This window comes from Opisthocomus hoazin, chromosome 15 (assembly GCF_030867145.1).
Source record: "Opisthocomus hoazin isolate bOpiHoa1 chromosome 15, bOpiHoa1.hap1, whole genome shotgun sequence".
NCBI lineage: Eukaryota > Metazoa > Chordata > Aves > Opisthocomiformes > Opisthocomidae > Opisthocomus > Opisthocomus hoazin.
In genome coordinates, this window is record NC_134428.1 from 17484658 (window position 1) to 17506294 (window position 21637).

Sequence of the window (21637 nt, forward strand, 5' to 3'; positions counted from 1 at the left end):
CCGCGCTACGGCCCCGCCCGGCCGGTGGTTGGCGAGAGAAAAGGAGGGAGCGGGTGCGCGCCAGGCCCCGGCGTGTCGCAGCGAAGCCGTCCGGCCGGCCCCCGCTGCCACGGCGCCGCGCGTTCCGCCCTGAGCGTGTGTGCGGGCCCCGGAGGGGAGCCGAGCCGAGCCGAGCCGGGCGAGTTGCTTGCCGCCGGCGCCGCCGCTGCCATGGAGAGGGGAGGCGGCGGCAGCGGGTGACTCCGCGCCCCTTCCCCCGATGAGACTGTGGCTGTGCTGGCTGGGCTGCTACACCCTGTTCCTGTGGGTGCTGAGGAGGAGGATGTGGTCTGGCCCTGCCAGGTACCTGAGGAGCCCTTTATCCAGGTCCCTCTACGTGAATATGATGGGCAGCCACAGCCAGCCAGCCCCGGGCGCCAGGGACAATCACCAGGTACAGCCCCAGAGGCAGCCGCCCTTCCCGCCGCGCCGTGCCTGGCGGGGCCGGGCCGGGCCGGGCGGGGGGCTCCCCGCCTCCCCGGGGAAGCCGGGGGGCTTCGCCGGGCGGCGGGTCCTGGTCCGCCGGGGCGTCCTGAGGTACCGGCCGCCGCGGGGGGGGAGCGGGGGACCCTGCTGCGGGCTGAGGGGGGGCAGCGGGCCGGGCAGCGCCAGACAAAGAGAGGGAACGGCTTGGTCCTCCCGCTGAGAAAGTTGACGCGTGCCCTCCGTGCGAAGCGCGTCCGGGAGCCGCGGCGGGGGCGAGGGGAGGTGCGGGGGCTGGGGGAGGGCGGTCGGGGCTGGGCGCCGGCGGGCTCGGGTGGTGGGAGCGAGTCCGGCAGCGGCGGGACGGGGAGCCGGCGCGGTGTCCCGAGGCTGGTGTCGCGTCGGGCTGGGTGTCAGGGCTGCTCCCGGGAGACGCAGACCTTCGCCTGGCGATTTTCCGGGTGAGCTCGGTGAATGAAGTCTGCAGGTGGTGTTGAACCGGGTTGGTTTGTAATCCCAGAGATGATCTGATGAATACTGGTGTGTCTAGAGGAAAAGAAAAAGTGAGGGACGGTGGAAAAAAACCTGGGAAACTGTTAAGCTCACAGAGGCCTTGGAACAGCAGTAGATGGCAAACTAGAAATGAGTTTGCAATATGATGTGGCTGCAATAAGAGCCTGTATTTGGGCAGCGTAGGCACGTGGATCAGTACTTTGCGGAGGACTTAGGGACTATACCCTTGCTATACGGTGCTTGTGTGATATGGTTGTGTTTGGAATATGTTCAGATCTGCACTACATTTTACCAAAACGCCACTGAAAATCTGACAGGAGTTCAGAAGGGCTAATAAAGACTCTTGGTGCTGAAAGACGATACTGACTTATTCTAAGTAAAATATACAGAGCCGAGCTAATGAAGAAGACGTACCATAAATGCTTGAGGACTGCCATACAAAGGAAGAACATAATTATGCATCATAATTCTTCAAGCTGATCCATTTCTGCAGTGCTCTGGGTGGGCACTGACAACCCAGCATCTTGCTACTGAGTGAATGGATTACTGGGGTTTAATGAATATGTTCTGCTGTTTGGATCATTCAGTACATAAATAGGATGACAGAGAAGCAGAATTTAGATTTACAGAAAGAACTTCCTTCTGGCGAACAAAGAAAATCTGAAAGTCTTTTGTGGTGTTAAAAACTTACTAGAAAGACAAGTCAGCCAAGGAGATGTGTTGCGAAGGTGATTATGTCATTCGGAGGTGGATGGTCTGCAGTGGATACTCTTCATTTCTAACTTATTGGACCTAGATTTTAAACCTAAAGCATTGATTATTTAGTGAGTTTACTAAGATTTATGATTACTGAGTTTGTGGGTCTACTTGCAAGTAAGGATTGCACATTGAGGCCCCAGCTGCTTTCACTCTGCATTTTTACTGACTTCATTAGTTTTTCGTAAGTTAGCTAAAAGAACATTTTCTTCCTTTCGCTAATAATAGGCAAAAGTTGTCAATAATAATAACTTGTATTATAACAAAGGTCTTAACATATCTTTTCAGATTTTTGTACTGTAGCTTTTCTACTGTTGTGTTATAAGAGATTGATACACTTTCTGTCATGAAACTAGTGGCCTGAAAAGGGCTCTTCATATATTGTATGTGGAGGAAAACAAAAGCAGTTTCTGTTCTGAGAAAGGGGTTCCAGAATTAAGCTGTCTTTCACCACTTTTGGTATTTGAAATTTGGATTTGGTTTATCTTGTGTTGCTTTTTTTTTTCTTCTTCTTATAGTTTGCTATCATTTCTATTATTGACTAGTGTTATAAAGATAGCTGTCAATAACCTTACTGGCAAGATTAACCATGAAGAAGAAATTAGAGGAGGTCTGAGTATAAAGCCTGATTTCTGAAAACAAGCTTCTCTTCTCACAGTTGTCACCATCATTGTTCTTTCAACAGTTATGTCAATATATATCAATATTTAGAAGTCTTAAAGACAGGAATTGTAGGACTGTTGGTTTCCATGGTCAGATCTTGAAACTACAGGTGACAGTTCAGTGCAGAACCAAGGTTTAGGAGCTCAGGTACAGCACATACGTACTCATAGCGCATAAGGAACAAAGCCTGTGTTTCCCAGAGCTTTGATAGTTGGATACGTTTTCTTCTGGATTGAAGCTGGCAACACATTGGAAAAGGCAAATCGTCTGAGCCACTGCAAACCTGTCCAGTGTAGCAAGGCAGCAGCCTCGTGAGTGAACCTGACACATATCCCAGCCTGCTCCTCAGCTCTATGGGATTGCTTGCTTCTGCCAGGCTCTTCAAATTGGCTTCTGAAGATGGACAAAGTACGCAGACTGCTGCTTTAGTGGTTTTTCATTATTCACTAAGGATTCCTCCTGGGAATCACTGGTCTATGCCGATTCATTCAAGTAGCACTGCGCTGCAGTAAGAAAAGACCTAAACTGGTAAATCATCGCTCTTGGGGATCACTGTGCCAGGCTTCATCATGTGGTGCAGCCTTGCTCAACATTTGTTTTTTAGGGGAAAGGATCACTTGTGCTACCTACAAGTGTGTTTGAAAGTACAGTTGAGAGGCTGATTCTGCCAGAAATGTGCCCATTATGCAAGTGGTTTTCAAAGTAAACCTAAGCAGGCATATGTTTGCTTCTCGGCTGAAGGGTGTTGACATCCCTTGTACTTTGGGTCAGTGTTGATGGAGCCCCTGTTTATGAATCTGGCATAATGATCTTGGTGCAGCTGTCTACTCCCCCCTGCTTGCTGGCACTGTTATTGTGAAGCAGCAGGACACTGCAGTAAGAATTCTGTCCCATTATTATTTGTATTACAGTAGTGACTGGAAGTCCCATTGTGCTGAACAATGTGTAGAGAGACATTAAGTGATTATTCCTGTCCCAGCAAGGGCAACAAACATGAAGGGATCAGGATATGAGCATACATTTTGCATAGTGTGGGTATAGACACAATCTTAGGTGTTAAGTCATGGGCGAGTTTGCTGACCATTCGCTGACCCAGCTGACCGTTCGCTCTCCCGCTACATGTGTTTTTACAAGATTCTGTTAAAACTCTCCGTTTCTCTTTATGATAGTTGTAACTCCCTATCTGTGCAATAAACACATGCAGCCAGATTAGGGAACACTATTGCAAGATCTAGGGGGGAGGTAAGTGTTAGCTGTAGGGAATAATTCTTGATATTAGAAAACAGAAACAATGGCAATAGAGAGTCTGTGAGAAGGGCTGACAATATCTCTGCATAAGCGTGGAAGAATGAAAAATAATAGTGACATTCTTAATTAAAGTTACATTTAAAACTGTTTTTAATAAATTGTGCATACTGAATGGAGGCAGTTTTTGGCTTGGCAGTGCAACCTAACAATGAGCAACCTTTTGAATTTTGTTATCAGTGCTGACATTCCAGAATGCTGCAGTATTAGAGGCGTTTGCTGGAGGTGCAGAAGGTGGCCATGAAGGTCCTAAAATTTCAGAATTTCTATAGGTTTGTCTTGTTTTGCACAAGTGTTTTGCATTTAAAATTATGTAAAGCAGGTGTTAAGGAAGTAGTTTAGATATGCCTTACATGTGGATAGTAAAATAGTATGATATTGTATGGTTTATTACTTTTCCAGCTAGATTTGATATCAAGAAGTAGCATTCTTTTTCTTCATAGTTAATTGAGCAATAGGTTGATTATCAGAGTTAGTTCAGTTTGTATAGGAGTGGTTGTTACCAGCGAACACAAGGTGAAAGGAATAATCGGCCAATTTTAGCTTGGGCTTTGTATTTTACCAATATAAAAGTATGGAACTGCCTTTCAGCTGATACTGGCGACTTCCTTTGTTTAGTAGAGGTGCTGGGAGGCAGCTTCATAGGCACAATTGTTTTGAAAGGCTTGTGGACCTGCTTGTTGGTACTGGTAAGTGATGAAACATAGTCCAGCAATGCTGTAAGGCAGACAAGCTGTTGCTGAGAGTATTGATTGGATTCTTTATCTCCTTTTCTGGAAAAATACTGCAAATGCACTTGCTGATTTCTTTTCAGAGGATGCCTAGGGAAAAGTTGAGAATGAGTTGGAAGACAGAAAGCAATGTTATCCCACCTCATACTATTTTATCAGCGTGGTGCTGTTCCATAGAGGACCTGTATTTGCTTTCTAGGGAATTTACTTTGTAGAATTCTTCAATGTACAGGGTAATAATTAAGACAAAAATTAAATGCATTATTTCTTAGCAAGTAATCAGTCCTCACTGGATTACAATTCAAATCTAAATTAAATTAATACTGAAGCTTGTTGAAAAGTCTGTAGGAAAAACTAAATTTTTTTTCGTTATGGAAATTGGTAATAGCCTTACATGTATTCAATTTGTTTTAACGACTTCTGGTTTTATATTGCTGAACTTTTTAATGATCCTTTATCTGTTTCTCTAGTGGTATGTCTGCAACACAGAACAGTTGTCTGAATCCCTTCAGCCTATTTTTGTCCAGAGTTACCTTGACCAAGGAACACAGATCTTCTTAAACAACAGCATTGAGAAATCAGGCTGGCTGTTTATCCAGCTCTATCACTCTTTTGTGTCCTCAATTTTTAGCCTCTTTATGTCTAGAACATCTATCAATGGGTAAGTAAAAAGTCAATCTTAGGTAAACTAAATACAGTTTGGATTTAGTGTACAGCCCTACCCCTTGATCTGTCAGCTTTTCTTAAATTTATAGTTTTCCCTTTGCCAGTCTAACAGATCTGAAATGCCCTACTGTCCTCTTCACGCCCATCCCTCTTAACTGAGGAACACCGTTTCCAGTATGGGGGGACAGAGGAGGTAATTGCGATTAATAAGAGACAGCCAGGGGATTCTAATTGTATTTTATAGCCATTACTTTATTAATTTCCTTCCGAATAAGAGTGTTCTCTTTGTATTAGACAATGTACCTCTCTTCCCTCTGCTTTCTTCCTCACCCCTTGCCCTTTACTTTCCCTACTGTCATATCTGTATCAGTTACTGTTGGGATTGTCCTTGTTGAAGGTGGCTGTATCCAGTCAGTTCTGTATTGCATCTAAAACTCTTTCTACTAAAGAGTGTGTGCACACCCACTGCAAACCTAGGCAGATTTCTAAACAGCGCAGAGGTTGGCTGAGTGTTGTGTCTTGTAACACTAATATGGAACAGAATTCTGTCCTTTCTCTTATTCTGTAAAACTTAATTTCACCTCAATTTGTGTGTAAGCTGTACTTGAACAGGTAACTCCTGATGTAGCATATTTGACTGATGAAACATCAGAAAGGCAGGAAAAGAGAAGTTTATAAAACAGTACTCCCCTAGTCTTACTGCATCAGTCTCTTCTGTGGCGGCAGGGGACTTTAGCTGTTCGTGGGTGCTTTAGTATTTTTTTAAAAAAAAGTTGGTGCCTTTTTTTGCTCACATCACCTCATTCACACATATGTTTAACAGCTTATCAGTTTTGACCTTATAAAGAATGTATTTTGTTACATTTACCCAATTTCTCCACCATCCCCACCTGTGCACCTACTACATACTTCTGCACAGTCTGATACAAGGATAGTAGCTGTCTACTAAGGCTAGAAAAATATCTTTTTCCCTATTTTCTAACCAGGTGACTTTATGAGCTTCCCTGTGGTGGTCTTAGTTACTTGTAGCTTTATATAAAGGTTCCTTTGGTCTCCTCTTCCTTTCTCTTCCATTTTTTTCAAAGGCTCTCCAGTGCTTTGAATAACACCTCATAGTGCTGTTAGGAATAATAACTGTGAGCCAATTATGCAGTGTGGACTGACACAAGTGGCTGAAAGGGAGTTCTGTTTGAATTGGCTGTTTTCTTTTTATTTTCATACATTTAATATCCTGCTTTAGTTTCTTCTATGTGACTTTGTATACTGTATCTTTTTTGTTTGTTTGTTTCTTTGGTTTTTAGTGCAATCAGTCTTTCCTAGGCTGCCTCCTTTTCACATTTTTTTTATTCTTTGATTCTTTTCATCTTTGTTTACCTTGTCTTCCACTTGAATATAAAAGATTTCTGTTCATTGTCTATAAGTTTAACCTGCTATCCACCATTAGTTTAAAGAATAATATTTATCTACCTTCAGTCTATTGCTGACCAGTTCTTTTTCCTCTGCTTGTTCTCCTAACTCTTTCATCTTCTGAATTCTGCTATGACAGCTGAAGTCTGTCACTATGTAGTCTTCAAACAGTTACGGGTGGGTATGTCATTGACTTGATCCATAAGGAATCCAACTGTCACCTCTACCCAATTCCTTAATGAGTTGCCTATTTTCTATCCACAGCTCTTCATATTGAATGCAGGATCTGCAGATAGCAGGAAAAGCCATTGTAACATACAATTAAAAAAATTTCTTTTGCCACTCCAGCAGTGTTACCCACATCCTTTCTTTAAATCTGTTCCCTGGCTTCCCTCCTAGTTCGACATCCTATTCCTCATTCATTGTGCATACTTCTATGTCTGCTGCCATTTTATCTGCTATTTCTTTTTTTTTTTTAAGGTAGGTGGCAGAGATTCATATCTGCAAATATGCCAAATAAGGTTCAGCCTTTATCGTTGCCTCTCTTTCTCTCCCCCCCTCCTTTTTCTTTTTTTAATGTGATCATTTTCTTGAGCTGCATCCCGTGAACTCTTCCTTACCTAATCAAATTCCTCCTGAAGTCTTAACCACTGTAACTGCATGTGGCTATGTGTTTGATCTCTGACAAGTGCAAGGCAAGTTGAACCAGATTTAAAATTTATCCAAGCGGGGCCCTTTCTACTATTATGTGTGTCTGGTTGCTGCCAAAGCACATTCTAGGTTACTTCATTGTCCTTCCTGTTAAAATTTGTACAAAATTGGTCATTTCTCATTTTTACATTTCAGGCTGCTGGGAAGGGGCTCAATGTTTGTGTTTTCCCCAGAACAATTTCAAAGACTGCTTAAAATAAATCCAGAATGGAAATCCCACAGACTTCTCGATTTAGGGGCTGGGGATGGAGAAGTCACTAAAGTCATGAGTCCTCACTTTGAAGAAATCTATGCCACTGAATTGTCTGAAACTATGATATGGCAGCTTCAGAAGAAAAAATACAGGTATTGTACTGTATACTTCCTACATCCTTTGTATCAGATATTACGGCAAAGTAATCTATTTGTAATATTTATTAAATGTTCAGTATTTTCAGTCAATTCCTCTATTGTTTTATTGTTGTGGAAAAGGTTGCTCTGTACAGAAGCAGCAGAACAACCACATCTGATGTTCCCTGTCAGCAGTGCTTTTGTTGGGTGGATGTTCCCTGTTACCAGTTTAGCGAAAATAGGCAACAACCTTTTTGAAGTCTCGTTCTTCATAGTTTGCATAAATTGCTTTAATCAAGGGAGCCAGGAAGATGAAATTCAGCTGAACAGTCTAACTGAACAGTCCAAAATTGCAAGAGGAAAACACAGGTACTGCAGAGAAAGCAAACTGAATCCTGGTAATAGGGGTACCTCAATAATCTGTGTCTATGGAATCCCACAGTATGGACAACTGTCTGAAGATTCTTTTTATTCTTGCTATGCTTAGCTCCTGCTGTTAAGATTGAGTAAAATTTAGTAACAAAAACCTCAGCGCTTTCAGAACTTTGTTCATGCACTTGCCACAGCTCCTGGAGGTTCTTGCAGGCAGCAGATCCAGTCTTGTTGAAGAACGGTTAGTATTTCAGGCCAAAGAATGAAGGAACTGTGGATTTCTTTTCTTCACCTGTCTTTGAGTGGAAACATAACAACTGCTTTGGAATTTGGGTTTGCACAGTGGTAAATCAGAGTGGATAAAACGCGGCAAGCCATTAATTGTGTTTCAGCTTTGTTGTTCCTTGAGAAATATTTTCAGTTTTATTCTAGGACAACACTTTTTTTTTTTTTTTTCATACCTGGGGGTTTGGTTTTTGTCTCCTTTGTTGCCTGATGATAATAAGGCAATAGAAAGGTTTGTATGGCTGGATATGTAGCCATGCCCATTGTTGATTTAGTTTTGTTTTCCGAAAGACCAGAAGGATCATGTCTGTCTTCTCATTGCCTGGGTGGCTGACCTTACCTGCACTCTCTACACATCTGTAGGGAATTCTTGTCTTCAGTGGTTCTCTCTGAACTCAGCTTGTGTTTGTTTAACAGACTGTATCTCTCTTTCCTTTTGTAGGGTGCTTGGTATAAATGAATGGCAAAACACAGGATTTCAGTATGATGTTATCAGCTGTTTAAATTTGCTGGATCGCTGTGATCAACCACTGACTGTGTTAAAAGATATTAGAAGTGTACTGGAGCCAACTAGAGGCAGAGTCATTCTAGCATTAGTTCTGCCATTTCATCCATATGTGGAAAATGGTAAGTACACAGATTAATAGCTATTTAGGCAGGTAAAGAAAACGTTTGTAGGTTATAGTATCCCAAATTAAATGTTTAATAAATAATTGGCATGTTTGTATTTGATTTTTACAAATAACTCGTACAGTGCATATTCAGAAGTATGAAATCATCAGTAAGTAGGCCACGTGTTGTAAGCTGTTTTCTTAATTCCCCAACACACATTGCTGGCACCAACAAAAAGCTCAAATATTGAAGTCACATATCCTGTTCTGCAGGTTGCCACATCTGAGCTGTGTTGGAGCAACATGGGAAAACTGATCTCTCATTAGGGCCCTCTGCTGCTGTCATATAGGTAACCCCAGTTGTCTCTGGCGACCATTGAGCAAAACCATTAGAACTGTCTGTAAAGCTGAATAGAGCAATTCACGTCAAACTCTTTCAAGTGTTCCAGATGAACTGCACCTAAAAATTCATAGGGAGGTAATGTTTGTTTTCCAACATGAGCTCTCAAAGTAAAATAGAGACCCCTTCTAAGACAAAATATCAACCACTATTTATATTGTATTTGTAAGTGGAATAAAAAGGTAAAATTCAGTGCCAAAACTCCATTGTTTCCCCTAGGTGCATTTTAAAGAAATAGGTGAGAGATTTTCAAATGAATCTGTCCTTATGACTAAACTGCGAAAGAGACTAGAAACCTTTTTTCACGTGCCTGTGATTGTGGATTCAGGTTGAGACACCCTAGAGGTGATCTGAATTCCAGAAGGCTGGTGTTCGTCAGTCATTGTTTGGATACTGGCTTTTCTTGAGTGTTAAGGTTTGTCTGTGGAAAGGCATGTATACCCAGAAAATACGGAACTAATAACCTTAGTGTTCTGGCAGTCACAAATGCAGCAGACTGAATCTGTTTTCCTCTTTTTATATGCCAATGGTATTTTGGTGGGAGGAGGGGGAAAAAACATTTTAAGTATAAAAAATAATGCTATTAGAGGAACACTTGCTTGAAATACAGTATATGAGCATACAATTTTGTAACTGTCCTGAAAAGTGGTGTGTCCTACATGCGGTGGAGGGTTGACTTATGCATCTGTACAGTATCTCAAGCATATTTGGTTATGACTTATTGTTCCTATAATGTGGAAAAATATGGCTTCCTCTTTTAAAAATTCTTCAAAATTCCGAAAAACAGCAGTGTCTTTCTAGTCTTTCATTGACATATTAGAAGCAGAAACTGAGAAATTATTTGGGTGGCTCTTTTGTTTGTGTGTCTTCAAAACTATGTGCCATTGTGTTTTGCAATTGCTCTTGCACCTAGCGTCTACTTTTCTGCATGTTGTTGGGTTATCACGTGACAGACCACATGCAACTTCCTGGCTCAAAAGGAGGTAGATAACTTAAGGAAGAAACTACTCTAACTCCACCTATATCCTTCATCGTTAATCTCCTACAGTATACTGCGAGGCAGATAGAGTGTTAAATTTATAAATCCCAAAGGACCGGAAAGCTGTTCTATGATTGTTGAACTCTGTCATTCCTATTTGTTCAAAGTTGAAATCTGTTGTAAGTTGTCTTGTAAACCAAAGTCATGCTTTTGTTTGTAGTGGTGACTTGTTCCAGATTAGCCGCTTTGCTTAAGGCAGTTTTGTTTCCTTAATATCTTCTGAAACTTAAAAACATATTCAGTTTGTCGGTTTACCACTATCATGGATATTGGCCTATATAAACTTCTTTAGACAATGCGAGTTAGCACACACAAAAGTTACTGTCATTCCACTGAAGCTTTCCCACTTAAGATCTATTTAATTGTAGACTGAAGAAATAGACAATGAACTGCCAGCCTGTCTTAATGATGTACAAATGATTCTAGAATTTCAGTATTTTCACTCAGCAGTTCTACAAGAGGATGAGTTTTAAAAAGTGTTAGATGTGTACATATGCTTTATATTTAACAAAAAAAAAAATCTTGGAACGTGCAAAGAGAAGAACATTTCACAGCTCGAGTAACTTCTTGTATCAGCTAATTAAAAACAGTTTGCATCTGCATAGAGAAACTTTCGAATTTGAGGGGGGGAACAAATGGAGAAGAGATGAGGCAGGTAAGGTTTTTGTTCAGTGTATAGATCAGTTTCTAGAAACGGATAAATTATTTAAATCAAACCAAGATATTTGAGTTATTACACTGTCTGCACAAATAGCATAAAACTTGCTTTAAGAGAACAAAGCAAGGTGGAGGAGGAGGAAAAATACATTTCTGTGCTTACTGTTTCTGGAATTACAGTGACACCTAGAGTCCAAAGTAGCTTAACCATAAATTCTTTCTGGGGCTTTTCAGGGTTTTGTTTTCAACATACAGAACAACAAGTAATGCACAATATGTGCATATCTGAATTTGGAAGGTAACCCAGATGAATCATAAAGTTAGACTAGTGACATAATAACATGTATTATTATAACTTCATATTTTTAATAGGTATCTCATAGGCTCGTATAAAAATCCTTTGTATTTGCTAATATGGACATCATATTTACAAAAAGGCACTATTAGATAATAGAAGACTAGACTGGTTTAAGTTTCTCTAAGATAAAAATGTTAGAGACACCACACTTCAGAAGTAGTAAACACTAACAGTCTGGGATTGTGATATTTTCTTGTTGAATGCATTGATGCCCTTGTGATTGAAGGACAGCGATAAAAAGACAAAGGTGTGTTTTCCAACTTTGTGAAATACTTGGTACTAAATTGAACTGGAAATGCAGGCTGTTCTAGATGGACCTTTGCTTTGTCTTGGTTGTCAGTTCTCATCTCACTGATGTAAGAAGAGCTGTTTCATTTGTTAAACAAAGCCTTGCTTTATTTAAATGATGATAAAAGATGTAGCTGTTCTTTAGTAGGGAGAAAGCCTGATACTGGCAGATCTCTTGTAAAAGTGCTGATTTTGTAGAATGGCTAGTAGTAACTGCTTAAAATAAAACTAGGTACTTTAAAAAAAAAAGTATGCTACCTTGACTAGGTAGTATACTTCTGTGTTCATGCTTGTGTCCATGTTAAACAGTCATGCAAAAGCAAAACTTGGAGCTCCAGGTAATCCTGACTTTGGATGGTAGGACTGGAAATGGGGGTTGTCTGTCTAGCAAGTGAATTTTAATATTTTGCAGGAGCGACCTTCTCACTATGACCACTACTTTCCTTTCCTAAATAAGCTAGGAAGAAGCTCACATCCCAAAAGAGCTTTACCATGGCAGTACATGCATTTATGTTGTCTTGTTTTTCTGCTTGTCTGTCTACAGAATACATAGGTTTTCCTCTGTTTAAGCTGTTGTTAAGACTCAGTAAGTGTTGGTCTGTATATCTGTTACATCAATAACTATCACATTAACATCACTAAAACCAGAATTTCACCTATGAAATGAGTTTATTTTCTGTTGCTGTCAATTATCATACACCTCTCACAAATGCTTAGTTCATGTAAAAGGAATAAATGTAAATTTATGTAAAAAGAAAAAAGACACAGAATTAAATCTAAACTGAAAAAGGAAACTTTTATGAAGCATTAGCAGTTATCTTACGAAAGATGAAGTCTTTTCCCACAGTTCTTATTCTTGCAGAATGAAAAATGGAAGTAATATATAACATAGATGTAATGTACAATGCATTTGGGTTTGGTGATCTGTTTAGAAAATACTCTTGATGAACACTGCCCTGCAAGGCGTTCTCTTTCTAAAGCGAAGGAAGTCTGTGAAGAAGCTTAACTTCTTCATCTGCCCATTTGCTTGCAGGAGAAATCTTGAACAAGTCTGAACTGCTGCACATGCTCATCTGTTCTGATAAACAGTGTCATCTTCCAAATCATCCTAGGGGGAAAATGTAGAAGTATTTTGTTACTGATACGAACTTTTTGTTTTTATAAAGGGAGAATTTCCTTTTTGAGGCAAACTCCAGCCCTTTACTCTTTCAGTAAACTCCTTTCTCCCCACTTAACCAGATGCTTTTGTCCGTGTGGCATCTACAGGATTCAAAACATATTTCTTTTCCTCTTGGCTTTTCCTGCTCCTGAGGGAGCACAAAGGCAGTAAAACATAGCCCTTATGTTCACTGTGTTCATATCTGACGCTCAATCCAAGGACAAGGTCATGTCAGCAGGGACTTGAAGTCTTTAAAGGAGTAATTACAGAGGAAGACAATTGGGACTGTATGGAAATAAACGAAGTAAAAATGTATGGAGGAGAAGTGTTTGACTTTGTTCTATGTTTCTTCTGGTTTCTCTTTGCATTTCTGAAGTGATGCAGTCCATGCTCAGAATAGGGAAGAATTTATACTGTTTCTCAAGAGAAGCAACATTTCTGAAGCAGGATTTTTGAAGCCATTTTCTTTGCTTGCAAATACATGTGCCTTCTAAAGTTGATTTTTTTTTTTTTTTTCTTTTTTTGTAACTTACATGGCATAAGCAAAATTGTTGTCATATGGTCATGTAAGAGTTACTGGCTTAAATTTGAAATGAGGTAATAAGTTGTGTGGCTTTACCCAATGATGCTGAATACTTAGTTTAGGCTCTGTAAGCTGAAGGAGAGGGAAATATCTAAGAATGTTGTAGAACTTTTATAACAGTTTTGTTACGTTTCTGTCACCTGGGCTAAGGGAGCAAGAGGAACTAGAATAAAAATATTTTTCAAAAATGAGCTCTTATTAGCAATATGCGTCTTACCAAACAGTCGAGAACCACTTGTTGAGACCTCTTTTTGACAAAATACAAATTTATGGAAGCTTCAGTTTTAAATTTATATTCATACATTCTATAAGGTATATACTTTACATATATATACACGGTCATTTACAATGCTTTATAATGTCTGTGACTGTTGTGCAGAATACTTTTTTAGACCTTTATCAACTTTAAAAAAGAAAAGTCTATTTCCAGAGGAAATAGAAATGTATACTCTTAAAAACTGTCAGTTCCTCTTTTTCCCCGTAAATTTCAGTACTGGTAGATAGATACTTACAGGCTGTTGGCAATGTTGAGCGTACCTCTGCTTTTGAAGTTCTTGGGCAATTGCTTGAAAAATTTTTCGTCCACTACTGATTTTCTGCAGATTATTTAAAATATTTTAGGTCAGTGCTACAGTTGAAGTTGGGGAAAACATATTTTTCTACCTTTTGTAATTCTTTTTTTCCCTGTACGTGTCTTTGGGAATGTTACTAAATAACACTTTAAGAACATACGGTTTGGCAGCAGAAGGGTTTTAAATTACATTAATATTACATCTCTTAACATATATACCTTCTGTAATTGATATTTAAATGTATGACTTATGATTTTTATTCAAGGACACATGGTGATAGAGGTTATTAATAGACTTGTTTTAAATACATTAGGGCTTACCTGAATGCACCATTTAAACAAACAAAAATCATAATAGCGAAACCTGTTATTTTCAGAAGTTTGAACAAAATTTTCTTAAAAACTAAAGGAAACTATATATTAGAGATGGCCTTTACATAGATTGACTTTATCCTGTATCCTATTAGTTAAAAATCAGTTAATTAACTAATTAGTTAAAATTAGTTACATGTAAAATCATTAACAAGTTTTGTACAAATCTGAAGTGAAGCCTTAACAGCTCTGAATGTCTCTTTAACTGAACCAATTGATCACAGAATTGATGCTCAATATACTTTAAAAACACAGGAAAAAAAAAAGCTCTGAGTGACAGACAAAGCAAACAGTGATAACATACACAGTTCTCTGTTCTTTTGTCTTCATTCTCCCTTTTCTTTAGCAGCTTTGGTTTGAACTGGAGGCAGGGATGATAAAACAAAATGATTAAAACATCAGATGAGAAGCCAACTGCTAAGGTAGCAGAATAGTCAAAAGCATTGCCTTTTTGCAGTGCCAAATGTTTTGTAGATAAAAGTCTTTCATTAGATCAGCTTATACCATCGGAAAAATTAGGTGAGTTTTCAAGCATGTAAGGTCTTTTTGAGCTTCTGATAGTAGATGTTGCAAGTAGTTTTGCTCTGAGTACAGTGGGACCTGCGTGAAGCACTACTGAATTCTCAAAAATAAATCAACGGTATCACAGATACCAGTTTTTCCCCTGAAGAAGGCTTGATTAATTTTCCCCACTGTGCTACTTCACCTAGTTTAAAGAAAAACAAAAATCAAAAAGACTGTCCTGTCTTTATGCTTAGACAGTGATCACTACAGCAAAGACTCATTTTACCATATCATACCACTTAGGACTGTGAAGTCCTCATTCTTATGTCAGTGTCTCATTATTGTGTAAAGATTCCAGTTGCAGCTTTGGGTGTTTGTTTTTAACTGAACACAAATTTTGTTCTAGATTTAAAAGAAAAAAACCCAGTAGTTATGTCATTTTTAACCAGGTGCATTCTAATGTGTTTGCTTCCTATGAGTATAAAACTTCTTCAAAGTCTCTCATATTTTTAAATTTTACCAAGGTCTCTTTTCTGTATATATGAATATAATGTATGTATGTATATATTCTATATGAATAGAATTTCGTTACACAAGTAAAGTCAGTCTGCAGTAACTTTCCTGCAGCTCGCAAGTACTTTGACATTAAATTTATCTTAATTTTACTGGAAACTAATCCAGAGAGTTGATGACTTACGATGGTCATTTCTGGTTTTGCTTTTTAAGTGTGCCTTGATAGATAATCTCCAACTTGCTGATTAATACTTTCAGGATAATTTTAACTTTAGAATACCTTTTCTTTTAGACACTTTACTGAAAAAAGAAAATATGGTTGCTATTGAGAGTACAGGTATACGCCACACAAGAGTTTGCAGATGTGTGCAGCATATGAACTTCAGCCAACCACCTCTTTAAAACTTATTCGTAAAAGTCATGGAACCTAGGAACATCTTTTTATTCTCCTTATGGAGATGTTAAAACTGCTTAGATGTACAAAATGAACAAAATCAGAAAAATCGCTTTGAGCCTACCTTGTAGACTGCAAAGAGAGTGAGTACAGTAGTGCTGTATAAAAACATTAAGGATGAAGCGATGATCATGAGAATGAGTTTTCCACTGTTGTGCTGCTTCTCTGCTCCTTAATTAAAAATGAGTGTTAGAATAAAGGACAGTTCTTCTGATTCACATAATTTTCTGAAGATTCTGCATTTCACCCCCCTTCCTCTGAGGAATTAAAAAACCTTATACCCATCAATATTTTCTGGTTCATTTTCGGTCTAAATTCCTCAGTGAGATCACTTTTCTTTTGTTTGCAAGGAGAATGGAGACTTGTTATATTTGATTATGAACCCTTGCTTTGGGGGTAGACAGAGCATAGAATCCAGTTTTCTGCTCTCGTAAAGGAATGTCTGGATAAAGCTTACAGGCTTTTGTTCAGAAATGCAATTGGATAGAGGAGGGACGGAATATAGGGAAAGTAATAATCCAGCTAGGTTGTTGGGGTTTTTTTCTATTTTAGGCATGTAAAACTGAGATGTAGTTAATGAAGTCTCATCGCTTTCTTAACTAGAAGGCAAATGATACAAAGGTTCAGAACTAAAACTTTTTTCTCAGATTGGCACAGTGAATCCCCAGTTCTGAGACCCTGTACTCTGTTGCACATATTTCCACTAAATGTCAGATTCCCTACTTCTGATTTTTCTGTTGATACTTCCTTGTTGATAGCCATTAAAGTCTTTGTGTAAGAGGATGTAGAGTATTGTTAGATGAGTGCAAAACTTCTTTCTTTTGTAGAATTCTAGAGTCATTTGCATCATATGACAGAATAGTCTAATTAGCAAACGAGGTTAAGATGCTTATTTGTATAATCGTTCCATGGTTTTACAATTAATATAGTCGTGCTCCTAACAATTTTGTTGGTATTTCCATCTTAAATGCCATTCTTGAAAGTGAAATAGAGGAAAGACAATTTATTTCTTTTAAGGTGCTTCATTAAGAGGGAATTATCAACTGACCTGTTTTCATTAGGACTGTTCCATCTCCTGTTTGTTTAGAATGGGGTGAACTTGAATCTGAAAATGCTATTCCACAGATGTAAATAGCATTGTCATCTACAGTCAGGTCATTGATCTGAAGTGAAATGTTATTTTGTGGTAATAAGTGTACTTTGTACTTCTCATGATTTGTGCATCCAGGAGTACACAAATCCTCATGTTTGTTAATTAAAAAGCGAAACCATAGAACTTCAGGTGGGGAGGAGGAGCATCCAGAGGCAGAGAAAACACATGTTAGGAACACAGTGTGCGTGGAGGAGTCAACTTCCTGAAATTTGGGTTGTGTTACTGTGACTTGACAGGCATCCGCAGCACCTGTTGAGAATAAACAACTGGTAATGTGAGGGACAGTTACAAAGCAAGGCAAAATCTAAAAAGAAAATAAGCTATTTCTGGTTCATCTGAGAAAAAGTGGGAGGAAAGGAGGAGAATCAGCCATGTTTCAAACTTGAAATTTATAAGGTTGTTTCCAGCAAAATTTTAGATAATTCTTGCAGCTTGCCCATGCGTTCATTTAACAGTTTTTACCTCTGTGGTAATGTGCTTAGCTTTCTGTTTTTCTGAAAAAGTATAGAGAAGATTTCTACATCTAAAATAATGTGAATGTCTCCTTTGGCCCTGGAGAAGACCAAAAGAATACTTTGTGTAGTTCCCTGCCTCAGATTTAGTCGTGAGTCTTTTGGGGATCGGGGGTGGGGAGGTAATGGGCGGTGAGGGAGTGGGTGTTGTGTGACATAACTCTAGATGCTCAATGGAGTAGTTCTGCAAGGGTTTCTCTCTACCCCACTGATGCTTATCTGAGTCAAGTGAGACAGCCTGATGGTAGGCAGTGGAAATGTCATAAATGTAGAGATATTTATAATTTAGCAATTTCATAACATTGATTAGAATTCATAATAGTTCCTAGACATCCTTCCACTTCATCACATGTATTGACTCTGGGTTTCTAAGGAGAACAATATTGCTTGTTAGTTCTGACATTTAAAAATGTGTGCAGAGAAAACAGGAAGGTTAATCAGAGAAGAGAATTCTAATTAAGGAACTGAAATTTAAGCTTTAATATGACTGTTCTAGGAGATTTTTTTTAAGTCCTTATTGAAATCCGTAACTTAAGTACTGTTTTAGTACATGTGATTTTATTCAAATAAATTACTTAGCTATTTAAACAAGAGAATTGAGATTATTGCCGTGAAAATGAAGGTAGTAGCTTAACAGCATCCTTTTCTACTTCCAACAAATTAGAAGAAAAATAAACTAAAGTCTCTTGGTCTATTGCTGATACACAACTTATAAGCCTGTCCACGGTGGACAGTCAGCATTATCCCTTCATCATTTTTCTCACTGAGTGTTTTATGAACCGAATCCAATCAAATTCAGTGTCTGTGATTTCTACAGGAATAAAATGAAATGATGCTTCTGTGTCAGATCAACATCAGAGCCCTTCCACAGCAGCTACAGCGATCTGAAGACTGTAGTAGTATCAACTGTCTCGTAGTAGTAACAACTGTCGGTGTATTTGCACCCTGTGTGGTGAAAGGCAGTAGCTTGTGCTTCTGCAGTTGATCCCCTGCTCTTTTCCACCTTACTCTAGGGCTCTGGATGGTCTTCAGAGCAGAATTCCATGGCTTCAGTTTGCGTAGATACTGTCTGCTGAACTTTCCAAACAAGCACAGCTGCACTGAAACCATGCTGCTGCTGCTGGAGCATTCTTTGTAAGGAAGTGCAGTAGGCTTTGACCCAGAAATCATACATTACAGGAGCATTTCAGACTTTTGGACAAAAAACATTTGCTAACAGTTGTTTAATCTGACAATTGTATGAAGACCGCAGAAATTAGCTTGATTTCAGCAAAACGTTTTACTGCTCTTATTTCGTAGCTATGTTGCAAATCCTAACCACAACGCTTTCAATCTTGTTTAACTGCTCTTACACGGGAAAATATAAGAAGCTAAAAAAAAAGTCTTACCAGTACCATACAGAATCCAGTCAAATGCCAGCATTAGCACATTTTTTAATTTGTTGAAAGATGCCATTTCTTGTCTCGCTCTGGAAATGATTCTGCTTGAAGGAAGAGGAACTTAGGAAATCTGTGGAGTTGCAGAATGCTCTACATCACAAGGTTTAGAACTTCCTGTTTAGAAGGGTGTTTACTATTGCATTTAGCAAACTGGTTAAAGGTACAGACCAAACCAGAAAACATTTGTTATTTGTGAACAACGTTACTTGGAAAATGAGTGAAGAGTTTTAAATTTTGAACTTCTGAGAGTTGTACCTGTAATCCTTCAGACTGTTTTATTGGATATAACAAATGACAACATATTTTCCAGCATGCCACAAGTGTTTGGCTTTTTAATTTTATGTGACCTGAAGCAGTCTTTACTGCACCAGCTAGTATGTGGCCACTGGAGGAACAAAGATTATGTAGCCACCCATTATAATGTGGTGGTCTACTGATGGAAGCTTCACAGTAAATCATAATTTTCAGCTTATTTGCTCTGTTTACTGTAATCACCTGAAGCCATCTTGGGCCAGACAGTGGGCATAAAGAAAGAATTTTATACTGCTGGAAAAGATCTTCATTAAATAGTCTGTCAGTCCATTTCTGCTGAACACCAGCCTCACTAGTGGAAGTTACTTTTGGCCACTCTTGGAACTGCTAGTTAAAAATGTAACAAAAGATAAGAAGGAGCTGTGTCTGAGCAATAGGCGAAAACTTGAACCGATCTTGCAATGGCTCTACAAAAGGTTTGTCAACCTCCTGTTTGGAGTGGAGTGGAATATAATCTGTGTAATATGCATTCTGTAAGAAAATACAACACACAATAAAGCGTTCTTTATAATTTAAACAAAACTGTTTTGTTTTCTCAGTAGGTGGCAAGTGGGAAAAGCCCTCAGAAGTTTTGGAAATCAAAGGGCACACTTGGGAAGAACAGGTGAATAGCCTGCCAGAAGTTTTCAGTAAAGCTGGTTTTGCCATAGAGGCTTTCACCAGACTACCATACCTATGTGAAGGTGATATGTATAATGACTACTATGTGCTAGATGATGCTGTCTTCGTCCTCAAGCCAGTGTAAGCGTGTATGAAGTAAATCTCCAGAATCTAACCCAAGAAGCAGTCTCTGAAAGAGGGATTTGATTTGTGGTAGGGAGGGAATTTGGGGATTGCCATGCTAAATAATACCATGTAAGAAATGTAAAGGCCAAAATACTAATGTATTTCTTTGTAGTGGGATTAGAGGAAAAAGGTTGTTTTTTAAACAGACTCTTCAGTTGAGAATTTCTTTTTTACCAGCTTTTAAACCAACAATGCATTCTGCAATCCAGCAGTAACAGGAGATATTTTTTTATACTTACCTGCAACAGGGATCAGATCCAAACAAAAGCAATAGTCCTAATAATGATGAAACTGATACAATGTGAACTGTTGTTAAAGAAACCAAGTGAAATCTGGCAATAAAGTTATCCATGCCGTTCAAGCCTTGTTGAATATAAACTGTTGAAATGGATATTCTTCCATGCTGCGTTACTTTCTCTCTTGCTGTCATTCTTCAAGTTTTTAATCATGCTAATAAACTTTTTTTGAGATGACTTTTTGCATTAACTTTTGTGTTCATTTTTGTAACCATAGCCACGCTTGTCTGCAGCAACTGCTCTTTGTGTTGAGAATCAAGCTCTCAGTAGCAGCACAACCTCGCGTTTATTTAAACAGTATTTAAATATTGTTTAAAGGTGTAACAGTCCACAAAAAATGTATCACTTTTGGTTGGGTTTCCTTCATGTTCCTGTCAAAGCCTCATAAATCTTCATTGCTTTTGCATATGCCATTTTCCAGCTAAAAGGGTCATTGCGGAACTTGCCAAAACTGCACTTTAATAATAAACTTTCTAAGCAAATTGTTCCCAAAAGTTTTCAGCTTAAAAACTTGCATGCAGTTTCTTGCAAATTTTGTGAGTCAAACTGCCTCTGAGGATCAGGCTATAGGGACCTGATTTTGAAGATTTTGCTAGCTTGGGACTTTTCTTCAGGAACACTAAATAAATGCTATTTATTTTAACATGTCTTGTTTTAAAAACTCTCTTTAAAATGAATAATTTCTGGCAGTTGGGATATAACCTTCCTTTAAAACAACAAGCGGCATCATTAGTAGTACAGGACTGGCAGGTGTATGTCTTCCATCGCTTGGGGTGTAAGCGTGACAGAGCAGAGAAGCAACAGCTTGTATGCCAGCTGGTAAGTAAAGTAAGAACTGGCTTAACTTTTTGTTGTGAAGTCTAAAAAAGTTGTGTGTTGTGGCTTTTGGGTTTTTATGCCAGGTAGGATGCTTCAGCTTGTCTTTATGTTTACCTTGGACTTCCTTTGCCTGATGGTTAATGATTTCTCTTGCTAATTTAACAGCCTTTTCTTCTCAGTCATCTTTGTGGAGCAGTAAGTATTCTGTAGTATGAGGTGAGAATTTTGCCTGGTTGATTTTTTTTCAACAGTAATTCAGCCTCAGTATTATTCTTGTTTCAGCATATGCTGTTGAATTTTGGCACAGAGTGCAATCAGATTTGTCTGTTGGAAAAATGAGCCATGTGTGCTCTAGAGTGAATCCATTCTGTTTTGTTTTGTTACCTTCGTTTGTTCTCATCTAGTAGTAGGAAAAGATGTTTCTTAATGCGTAATGAATTTAGCTTCATGTAGCAAATAGGTATTGAAACAAACTTCTTTAAAGGTACTGAAGTGTTTTAATCCCACAGGTTAAAAACCACTCAGACCATGCATTTCACATCTCTCATTTTTCAGTCCTGTCACTTAGGACTTTGGTTTGTAATAGCTTTGAGAGGTTTTGGGACAGAAG

At 38.9% G+C, this 21637-nt stretch overlaps 2 protein-coding genes across 3 annotated transcripts; one reads left to right on the forward strand and one right to left on the reverse strand.

The window, feature by feature from the left end:
- Positions 1–85: 85 nt before the first annotated feature.
- METTL9 (methyltransferase 9, His-X-His N1(pi)-histidine) lies at positions 86–20376 on the forward strand. The gene is made up of 5 exons (XM_075436195.1): positions 86–433; positions 4901–5091; positions 7350–7559; positions 8644–8828; positions 19666–20376. The coding sequence occupies exons 1-5, from the start codon at positions 260–262 to the stop codon at positions 19869–19871; spliced, it is 966 nt and encodes a 321-aa protein (XP_075292310.1). The 5' UTR covers positions 86–259; the 3' UTR covers positions 19872–20376.
- IGSF6 (immunoglobulin superfamily member 6) lies at positions 12213–18901 on the reverse strand. 2 transcript variants are annotated; one of them, XM_075436196.1, is made up of 6 exons: positions 18764–18901; positions 16759–17112; positions 15775–15881; positions 14544–14600; positions 13809–13892; positions 12213–12662 (listed from the first exon to the last, which is right to left on the reverse strand). In XM_075436196.1, the coding sequence occupies exons 1-6, from the start codon at positions 18828–18830 to the stop codon at positions 12624–12626; spliced, it is 708 nt and encodes a 235-aa protein (XP_075292311.1). In that variant the 5' UTR covers positions 18831–18901; the 3' UTR covers positions 12213–12623. The 2 variants fall into 2 exon arrangements, with proteins under 2 accessions (XP_075292311.1, XP_075292312.1); XM_075436197.1 differs by lacking the exon at positions 14544–14600.
- Positions 20377–21637: the final 1261 nt, after the last annotated feature.